This window comes from Corythoichthys intestinalis, chromosome 3 (genome assembly GCF_030265065.1).
Source record: "Corythoichthys intestinalis isolate RoL2023-P3 chromosome 3, ASM3026506v1, whole genome shotgun sequence".
NCBI lineage: Eukaryota > Metazoa > Chordata > Actinopteri > Syngnathiformes > Syngnathidae > Corythoichthys > Corythoichthys intestinalis.
Genome location: NC_080397.1, coordinates 28,278,621 through 28,290,146, shown reverse-complemented (window position 1 = coordinate 28,290,146; position 11,526 = coordinate 28,278,621). Strand labels below are relative to the sequence as shown.

At 42.8% G+C, this 11,526-nt stretch overlaps 1 protein-coding gene across 1 annotated transcript; it reads left to right on the top strand.

Annotated features, from left to right (window-relative positions):
• Positions 1–3,088: 3,088 nt before the first annotated feature.
• adra2b (adrenoceptor alpha 2B) lies at positions 3,089–9,472 on the top strand. The gene is made up of 2 exons (XM_057830919.1): positions 3,089–3,677; positions 4,084–9,472. The coding sequence occupies exon 2, from the start codon at positions 4,100–4,102 to the stop codon at positions 5,645–5,647; it is 1,548 nt and encodes a 515-aa protein (XP_057686902.1). The 5' UTR covers positions 3,089–3,677; positions 4,084–4,099; the 3' UTR covers positions 5,648–9,472.
• The last annotated feature ends 2,054 nt before the right edge of the window (positions 9,473–11,526 follow it).

Genomic DNA, 11,526 nt, shown 5'->3' with positions numbered 1-11,526 from the left:
TATAACTTATTGTAGGAGCGTATTACCGTAATTTCCGGACTATTGAGTGCCCCTGATTACAAGCCTCACCCAGTACATTCTTAAAGGAAAAACCATTTTGTACATACATAAGCCTTTCCTGTCTATAGGCTGCGTGTGCCCACATAGTAACATGAGATATTTATTAAGAAATACACATTTTTAAAAAAAAGTTTTAATAACATATTTTCTCGGGCAATAACATAGCCCGTGACTTGCGGGGGTAAAGGAGGTCCGGAACAGCGAGAGACGTGCCTTCCTGTTGTTGTTGCGGGTGTGTCTGTGTGTGCGTCGGCTGCTGCAGACAGCAGTCGTGTGTTGTTCCACGAGTTTCCAAAATAAAGAATTGCAACCTAACTAAGCAGGTGACTTTTTGTCAATGTTACAATACCTTAAAGTGCCTGTGACACGAAAAAGCATGTTTATTTCATAATACACGTGGTATTTTATGAATGAAATGGACCACTTGGATGTGTGTGGAAGCGATCGCTATATTTATTTCGTTTTTTGAATCCCGGGCCATGAAAATGAGTGACTTCCGGCAACAGTCTCGAGTTGAGAAAGAGGGCGCTGTGACGTGTATGGACAAAGGAGTCTTCTTAACGATACAGCCGTCCTGTTGTATGAGAAGGACTAAGGATTCAGCTGATTTTGCGGATTAATTCGTTTATTTTTTGCATCACGCCAGCCAAACGGCTGCAGAAAAATCTTACTGTACGAGGGAGAGGCGTGTGCGCCTTTTTGGGGTTTCAAAAGGTTCCCATTCACCGGTGGATATTGGCCAAAACAAGCCATACTACTGTGGGACTATGGGACTTACCAGGAAGTGAGTAAACATCGTGTTTTGTATTATGTCAAATACTGGGATCATTTTAATATGTAGGTGGCTTGCATTTTGTGGCTGACATCCTCCTTTTCCCCTCGACCGATGACCGGCGACTTGTCGCACACACCCCCGCCGGGAGAGAACTACACTCGGCTTATTCCCCTCTTCATGTGCTCGGTGTTCTGTAAAATTTTCCGACCGATCAGAAATTGCAACTTTGTGTTAAAAATACAGCCGAGAATACAGTGATTATAAAGTAAACACTACAAACTTTCTTTAAATAAAGGCGTACTTACGTTTGATCATGGATGGGCATGTAAAAAGCTCTCCTCATACACATTAGCTGCACATGTTAGCTGCACAACAACTGCAGTCGCCCTCCTCCACTGAGTCTCTCGCTGTTTACGACTTCGCCGTGTAGTAAAGCATTATTTTGCCAAATTCGTGTTGACCATTTGGCAGCTACACACTCCTCCAACGTAGGCCGGTATTTCAGCGGTCATTGTCCAGCTGCTTCCCCGGCGAGCTCTCCTGTCCGTAGTAGCAGGGGAACGAGCTGTAAATTGCTCTCCGCCGGGCGGGTTGGCGATTGACGAAGACAATCGACAACCCAGTCGTCATGTGAAATGATCCGGGCTAGTTATGTGTGATTTTCCGCTTCGAAGACTTTGAAACATCACTTGGTTTGGGTTAGCATGTCGGCTAGCTGTCACGCCTCTTGGTTTGTTTACATTCTCCAAAGCCGGGAAATGACATAAGCCCGATTTAGGTGTCATAAAATATCGTTCAGGAGGTGCGATAGTAAAGGTGAAGACGACAGTTTTGACCATTATGGAGTAATTTTTACATGTCGTCCTGAATAAATGCATTTTTATTATTTCATATTCCATTTAGCACAAGTGTTATTTATCATGAGCATGCCATTTATTTAGTTATTGGGGAAAAATACTTGGATAAAAAGAATGTCCTGTAAAAATATTGGATTACAGAGACTGAAACCATGACATTTTGCGGCTCTCTTTGTCGCGTTTTCCTCATTCTGAATAATTCACCCTCAATGGGCTGAATAGTAAAACCGATGAGTCCATTCTCCCGCTGACGTCATCCACCTGATGGGAACGCTAAAGCCATGTAATGGTGGGCGTGGCTAACCGGCAGATTAAAAGACTAATTTCTCGTCATCTGCGCTTTGCTAAATTGTTGTATATAGTCGAATCGTCTCAAAATATGATTCTAATTCACATAATAATCCTATTTAAGACTTTTTTTTCTCCTGTCGTACGCACTTTAACTTTTCTTTCCAAACAGTGCCAGCAACATGGCACTTAGCTGACTCCTCAAGCTCACTCCTGAGCGTGTGTCGTCCTCTTCGTCTCGCAACAGACCGGCTTTTCGAAACCTGTTGGTGATGGTGTTTTTTTTTTCACACTGCTCCACGCTGTCAGACTTGTGCAAAATTTGCTCTTCGCATGCGGCCAGTTTTGGTAAACGATCTCTCGCCGCTGGTCATCCAAGCCTTCAATTCAACTCGGCACGTCATATCCATTTCTTCTAGCATTTTCCATGATGCGGGTCTGCTAATTTTACTAATGCACAAAGATGAGTGTCTGCTACTTTTCATGCACAAAGCACAAAGTTAAAATACGGGTAAGAGTGCAAACTAGCGTCTTCCTCGACACATATATTCCATGTGTCTTACGCTTACATTTTATGCTCAAGCACTCCTGGCGGTCGTTAGAAAAATTGATAAATTGGCCGCAGGATTCAAAATGAGGGGGAAAAAGTAGTGGCTTGTAGTCCGGAAATTACGGTAGGTCAAAAAAATAGACTAAAAATAATCAGATTTCGACTAGAAATGAAACATCACCCACCCAAAGAGCTTGCACCTACTGTCGATTGAAAAAAAGTGCTATATAAAGCTAATCCATTATTATTAATAGCGAGTATACTTTTTTGAACCCAAGCATACAACCTGCATAAGCTTTATATTTGCATGGGTCAGCAGCAGCAGTGGCCATTAACAGCTAATTGGCCAAATTGTCCTTTTGAATAGTCTCTGTGTGAGTTGATCCAGTCCACAGAGGGGAGAGCAGGGATGGCAGGGAGCGAGTCAGAATCCCGTGACGCCCACAGCTCTTCGGTGACGTCAGCGGCTCTAAAACCACACGCAAGAGGGAGAGAGAGAGATGGGAGGCAACCGGGCTCAGGTCCACTTCTCATTGAAGATGCGCCTCAGAAGCTGACGAAGCGCGCCAAAGGAGCCACCTCACCGTGCACGATGGGATGCGGGTGGAAAAAGAAGAAAACTATCGAGGACCCATTTCTGTGACCTTTTTGTGGGAATTCCCTAATGAAGACTGTCCATTTTGCGCTCATGACTACAGATCAACTTAGTGGACTAGTGGAACCTTATCATTTCTTTCCACGCTTTTATTGGCATAAAAGATTGTCAAGTATCAGCTTTGATGACTTTTTATGAACTATTGTTTTCCCAAATGAGGCGTGTCTGCAACAAAGGACGCACTTAAGGAGCTACTGTGACAGTACTTATTTATTTTCTAAGAGTTTACAACATATTTAATGAACCTAGGGAAATATTTTATGAGCTGGAGAAATGTTAGTTTCTAGGGAGGGGATGAACAGTGAATGATGACATGGGGAAAATGGGTTTTATGGAGTCAGGGATTTTGAATTGAAAGGCGTCGATCTGTGTCCTGACGCAAACGAGACCCACACGTGTTTTGTGAGCTTTACAATGGACTCGGAAGCTCCGTCGTGGAGGATGCGAGGGAGCTAACATTTGGAGGAAAAACAGCAGACGACAACGAGAGAGGTAAACAGCATAGATTGCAATTAAAGTGTGTGTCAGAGAGGCAAAAACAGTTGCTGTCCAATGAAAAGCATGTATCTCCACATTCGGCTATGTTTTAACTATGATTGAAAAGCATAATAACTGAATTTCATTGCGGTGTTGCTGTGAAATGAAAAGAATGAACCCGAAAAGTTGTGTTGTAGTTTCAAGAAGGCGACAATATTAGTCACAACTGAATAAAAAATAGTTTTTCTAGCAAGCTTAAATACAAATTAAATAGGAAGTCACATGAAGCGTCAAACAAACTGTAACATTCACTGTTGAATAAAAAGCATTTGCATTCCCTACGGTACATTTTATTATTGGACAACAGTAAGAGCTCAATGTAGTCAACTTGAATTAAAAGATGTCTGTAATTTTTCTGCAGGCAAAAAGAGCAAAATATGGCCTCAGTTCAGGAGAGTGGCTGTTCTCTGGAGCTGAGCAACTGGAATGCCAGCGGCGTCTCCGTCCCTTGCAACCAGAGCGTCCTCAAGCCCCCGCCGTATTCGCCCGAAGCTACGGCGGCCTTCGCCACTGCCATAACACTGATGGTGGTCTTCACCATTGTGGGGAACATCATGGTGATCATCGCCGTGCTGACCAGCCACTCCCTGCGAGGACCGCAAAACCTCTTCCTGGTGTCGCTAGCCGCCGCAGACATCTTGGTGGCCACGCTCATTATCCCTTTCTCTCTGGCCAATGAACTTCTGGGCTACTGGTACTTCAAGTCGCTCTGGTGTGAGATCTACTTGGCCCTGGATGTGCTCTTCTGCACCTCCTCCATTGTCCACCTGTGCGCAATCTCTTTGGACCGCTACCTGTCCATTTCCAGGGTCACCTACGGCCGCCAGAGGACTCCCAGACGCATCAAAGCCGCCATCGTAGTGGTGTGGCTCATCTCTTCCATCATCTCCTTCCCCCCGCTGCTGTCGCTCAACAAGAGTGAGGTTGGCGACCTCACCAACGAGAGAGGACCTCAGTGTAGGCTCAACGACGAGCGATGGTACATCCTCTACTCCACCATCGGCTCCTTCTTTGCCCCGTGCCTCATCATGATCCTGGTCTACATAAGAATCTATCAAATCGCCAAGCAGAGAACTCGCTGTCCCCCGGGCGAGCCCCGCAAGGATGGAGTCGGCGCCGCAACGCCGAGTCAGCCCAAGCGGCAACAACAAGCCAACGGTACAAAAGACGATGAAAAATCCTCTTCTGCCGAAAAAATGTCCAATGCCAGACCCCCAACCCTCGCCGTAACACCTTCCCCTTCAGGTGGTCAGGCCGAACCCTTACGGGAGCCCGACCCTAATAATCTGCAACTACCACCTCCATCTCCGGCAACGAGCCCGGTCACCAGCTCCCTAGATACCTCTCAGCATGTCCCCCCCCCTGCACCCACTATGCCTCAGTCAAGCAAAGGAGCAAGCAAGAAGTTCAAGGGTCAGAAGCAAAGCAAATCCCATAACAACAACGGTGACAGCTCCAGCACCGACAGCGAGGCCAGCAACGAAAGGGGCCGAGGGAGCGCCAGTATGCCGGGCTCGCCTGCGGGAGGAGGCATCCACTCCCCGGGTTCCATTAAGCGCTACAGGAACATGATCGCCACATCGAAGGGGGCGCGCTTGGCGCCGGGCAGGAAGTCCAAAATTGATAATAACCCCGGGGCGGCTCGGCGGAAAGCCATGGTCAACCGTGAGAAACGCTTCACCTTCGTCTTGGCCGTGGTCATCGGCGTCTTTGTGGTGTGCTGGTTCCCATTTTTCTTCTCCTACTCCCTCCAAGCAGTGTGCCCCATAACCTGCGCCATCCCCGACCCACTCTTTACTTTCTTTTTTTGGATCGGTTACTGCAACTCCTCCCTCAATCCAGTCATCTACACCATCTTCAACAAAGACTTTAGGAAGGCTTTCAAAAAAATTCTGTGCAAAGGCACCAAGGGTACGTTCTTTTAGCATACACTTTTTGACTCGAACCGATTAGACAAGCGACACAGACATTTTTCAAAGGGCTGTATTATTAACGTCATGAGGTATGGATGTGAAATTTCAAATTTCTCCCAGACAGCCATATAATGCGTTACCTGACATTTGGGATTATGAAATCCCCAGTGCCGTATTTTTACACAATCGGCTTCTTTCACTGGATAGGTAAAGTTCAGGCATGACTCCAGACTACGCTGATAACATCGCAGGATAATGCGAAGCAAATTTAGCAAGTCACACTAATGCTCTGAGCACAGGCGTACGAATCAGGGAGGACAGACTGGAGCGTGTGTATATATCAGGGATGTAATGCTTTTCTGAATCTTGCGGTCATCTCTTATCATTTCGTAGTATGATAAATATTGCGATATCATAGGAAAGCACACTGAATTGCAGCTAAGTACTGCTCGCCTAAAAAGATAGCCGAAAAAAAATTTACTTTAAGACCAAGATAATAACAGGACAAGAGTTTTATCACAATATTGTCATTATAGTGAGATCCCTGATATATGTTTATAAGTTGTATGTGTATATATAAAATTATGTGCGTGTATATACATACACATAGACCAGGGGTGTCAAACCCGCTGGGTTGTTCTTCCTGGCAGGCACCTTGTAGCTCATTCATACTGTACGTACAGAGTCACATGCTTTTATTTTGACATCGGCGCGGAAATTTGTGATTTGGGCGATCAAGTCTGTACGCTACTGCACTTGGCTCACTATGTCCGCATTCCAGTCAAAATGGCACCATCGATAGCAGCCAATAAGTTGACAGGAAAGTGACCCAAAAATGCCCCAAAACCATTAGGAAGTGACATGAAATCCACAGGAAGTCACCTGGAAATGCCCCAAAATCAAAAAGGAAGCGACCAATAAATGGCACAAAAAATCAATAGGAAATGGTTCAAAATTTACAGAAAGTGACCTGTAAATACGTTAAAATTGCAAGGAAGTGGCGCAAAATAAACTCATTGCCTGCCAATGACAGAGACAGATGTCCAGTTGCAGATTCTCATCTTTCAGTGCCATTGAAGGCGCTAGACATCCAACGGACGTCTACCGACGTCAGTGGCAGCCGGTGAGTTAATTTATTTGGCCATAAAGTAAAACCGGTCCGGCCTACATAATATTTAATTGCCATGAATTTGGCCTGTGAACCAAACTGAGTTTGACACCCTTGACATCAACACAAAGACACTTATACATATATAGGGGTGTGTATGTGTGTGTGTATTTGTGAAGGACTGTAGGGTTATAGAAGAGAAAAATCAGGTAAACACGAGAAAGACTGACCTTAGATTCAAACAAGCCCAGGGCCCTTTTGTTCATCAACACAGAGCACAAGGAGCACACAAGGTTAGTGGTGATTTCTTGCAGTCTTAATCTGTCCAGCTGCAGGGCAAACATGTGTTTCTTGACTCTTATCCAAAAGAGCAACAAAAAAAGGCATCTGATGATGGAAAAATGCGATTAGATGAACGGAAGGGTCCTTTTATAATTAAAGGAACACCAAAGCCTTTGTCAAACGTGCCAGATGCTTCGGCTCTCATCTGCCTACTGCTCGTGGTGGACTTCTCAGGTTATGTGTCTGTGTTTGAAATTTCAGCATTTTCACCAGAAAAACATATAATGCTAAAGGAATGAGGTCATCTGCTTTAACGGACCGGGCGGGACAAGCTTGCCAACAATAAGCCTCTCTAACAAGGTTATTCACACCATGTCATGGGAGGTTGATCTACTGATTTATGCGCATTACATCTCAGATTATACAAATTATAAGTGATGTGAGCAGGTAAACATTGGAACAAATGATTAAGAGGACAGAAGCACGATGTGCTATCCATGTATAAAGTCAGCCCTCAATTACGCCTACTTGGATTACTCCGAAGCCCATTTGCCTGAGTCACTTGTACCTGCAGTGGAGCTTTTTTTTTTTTTTTTTTTTTTTTTTTGGACATTTTGTTTTGTTCAGGCTCTACATTTTTTCTTGCGCTCGCTTTTTTTGTTCCTACCAGGCGACGGACGTTTGGCCGTTTCCTTGACAAACCACGTGTGTTTTAAGAGCACACAGGTTTATGAACTCAATGGGGCAAGGGCTGTCAGCGACATATAGTCTAATTCTGCTGACCTGCGTGAGTGTGCGTGCGTGTGTGTATGTGTACTCAAGAGATATGATGATGAAGCATAGAGATACTTTGCTTGTCATGTGAAAGCTTCTTCTATATTTGTGAATGTCAGAATTATGTCAGCTTATTGAGAGACTCATTTCAAAATGTGCATATTGCGAAGGCAGGCGCCTTGCCTCTGACCACCCTACCGCAGGGGTGTCAAATGTGCGGGGTTGTTCTGCCTGACGGACACGTTGTAGCTCAATCATACTATAAATACAAAATCACATGCTCTTATTTTGACATTGTAAAACAGTACATTTGTGTGATTGAGTGTGTGCGCTACTGCACTTTTCTGTCCGGTGTGACATTCGTTCATTCGCCAACTCTTAGTCGAAATCGGCAGCCAACAATTTAACAAGGAAGTGACTCAAAAATACCCCAAAACCAACAGGAAGTGACACCAAATCAACAGGAAGAAACCTGGAAATGCCCCGAAATCAACATGAAATTATCCAAAATGTACAGTAAATGAACCAAAAGTATCTTAAAATTGCAAAGAAGTGAGGCAAAATGGACTCATTGCCTGCCATTGAAAACAATAGAGGTCCAGTTCACCTATACTTGAAGGACTGGCTGTGAATGTGCATCTTCCAGTGCGAATGACGCTCAATCTCCAATCCATCTTGACTGGGAGGGGGCGAATGAACAGTTCATTCGCTCTTCCCAGTCAAAATGGAATGGAAGTGGAGCACCGTCAATGGCACCCAGTGAGTTAAATCATTAGCCGAAAATAAAGTAGTCCATCCCACATGATATCTAATTACCATAAATGTGACCCGCGAACAAAAATGAGTTTGACACCCCTGCCCTAAAGGAACCAAAGAGGCTCAGCCTGTCATATTGATATATGGCTCCTAAAGTATGTTGTTTTACTTCAGTCATGTTTGCTGTGTGTGGATGTGTGTTTTTGTGTGTGATGGGAGGAAACCATATAAGACTGTACTATTTATTTCAAACTACTGAATGTTTTTTCTCTATTTATTGTTCCATTGCAGTGCTTTTATTCCGAGGGTCCAAAGTATTGGATTGCTCAGAGGGTAAAAATATTGTATTACAATCTAAGGAGTAAGAGCCTTATTGATTTTAAACATTAAACAGTGGCTTTTATGTGATGGTGCCACAGTACATGAAACAATGTGAACTTTCACGTGCATAAAATGCCCTGTGCATGACCATCTATCATCATTTTTCATGGAGATATAAGCACATTTCGCAGAAATATCTGCTTTGAAAAAGATCAGCAAGGGCAACAGTAAGCCTTGTTTTCTGAACATTTCTAACATACGCTGGAGTAAAATGACCCCAACTAGTTGTGTTCAATTGCATTTTTGTGATCGCAGAATAACTCATGCCCTCATGACTGCTGTTGTATTAAAATGGGTTGCTGCTCATCTGCTCTACCCGCCACTGTCATTTTTTGCCTTTTGTGGTGAAGTTGCTGCTTTTCTTGGAAAAAAAAGAAGAAAAGGAGGAAGAAAAATGGCTTGAGAATGATTGGTGCACTAATCCAAATCTTTTCCCTGGAACGCGCCTGTTGTGTAACTTCTCAATGCTGTGTTGAGACCACGATGCATGGTCGGAGCTTTGGAAGTGTCAATCCTCCATCTGTGATCACCCTTCACTGCCCTCTTTGAAAATAAAGTTATTTGGAAAAGCAAGAGGCGCTGTGTTTTTCATACTTCATTAACTTTGAACATGACAAAAAATAGGGATCAGACAAGGAAGGACACTGTTCTGCTTCACTGTTTTGGGGAGGAAATTTTCAGCCTGATTATGCAAAAGGAAACGAAACGCACCACACCAAACCCACACAAGAATGAGGAGAGCATGCAAACTCGCTAAAATATCCATGACAATATTCGAATCTCAGAATTGGGAAGCAGCCAAGCAATAATCGGAGCGGAGGTTGGGAGACTAGCCAAAATTATATTCAAGTAAGAGTGGCATTACTTCAAAATAATATCACTCAAGTAACAATAGTCATCCAAAAATGTACTCTACACAAGTTTTTTTAAAAAGTATTCCGTGAAAAAAATACTCAAGTAATGAGTAACGTTGTGAGTAACTGCTTACATAGTCTGGTATTTTTGAAACAATGGTGCATTTTTTCTTAGAACAACGTCACCTATAAGAGCTGTTATTATTATACTGTACTATAACCAGGGGGGAAAGTGGGCCTGAACGGTCAGGAACGCAGTTCCGGTATAAGATTCAGGGCCAGAACTCAGTTCCGGTATAAGATTCGGGGCTGAAATGCTATTCCGGTACACGGTGCTTTGATTCCGAAAATATGACAGCAACTGTCAAAACGCTATGTAAAAAAAAAATGCTAAACTGCCACAGCTCCAAGAAGAAAACTATCTACCAACATCAGATTTACATACACAAGTGTTAACAAAAAGCATAATAAAGTGCTTGTGTAGTGTAATCCGTTTCCACCGATATTTATTATTGATTTTATTCCACTGATGCCATGGAGGTTTCCCCAGCTGCTGCAGTTATCTGAGTCTGACGATGATGAGTCACGTAAATGTGCAAATGCACGCAGCAAAGCAAAACACCTGGACTCATTTATCCGTTCAATTGGCTGACATACTGACATGTGATCAGCAGAGATGGTTAGCTCTGATTGGTTCAAATGTGAATGTTTTCTGGAACAGCAAAAAAAAAAACTTGTTGAATTGATGCAACAAAAAAAGGGCAATGTAACATGAAATGGATCAAATCTTTAAGAGCAACAAAAGAGTTGAGGAGGCTTATTTATCATATTTAGCTTTATTTGCTCTGATGGGGAGGTTCAGAACATCATTTATGTTAGGCTACTTATTCGTTTCCTTATGATTTAAAAAAGTCAATGTTTGCGCGATCTTCAAAATATATTCAATTTCACTCTGCATAATATAAGTCATTTGTACTTATTTTTCTGAATGTATGTTACTTATATCTTTATTATTAAAAAAAAGTAAATGTTTACATGAACTTCAATTTTAATATGTATCCTATGTTCTTAAGTAGTTAAAATTGAGATTTGGCATTCAGTATGTCAGGGAAAATAAAAATTAGGAGATGGAGGTTCGGGTTATTGCTGTTGTTTTTTAACTTTTATTTTGCAAATCATTGAAAAAATACAATTTTGAATGAAAAACTGTTTTTGTATGTGTTATAGAAATAACTGTGCTAAAACAATTTTCTTTGCATTTCAGTAAAGAGGTTTGACACCCCCCGCACCCCCAAAAATGAAATAAATAAATAAATAAAATTTCTGGCTCAATCATCGAATTCAGACTAGAAATGAAACATCCCCTGTCCAAAGTGTGCGAATGCAGAAAATAAAGGAAATCCTACCCTGTAATTAAAACAATCATATATCCAGTTTTCCGTGGTCTATTGGTGCCAAATAAAAACTGCGAGAGAGGTTAAAATCCACACTTTTGAGTAATGTTGACGCAATGTCAAAGAGTTTCATTTTTACAGCGCTTTAAAGATAACACGGGATTGAACAGGCCAGCGTAATCATAGAACTTGCGACTGCAAGCTTGCATGTGGTCATGTGACTCTACTCTTACGTCTGTTTGGTATAATGGAGTCATGTGATTATTATTGCGATGCCAAATTGGTGAAACTAGTTGAGCTGCTGGCAGCATCTCTGGTGAAAATGAAGTCAAATCAAATGTG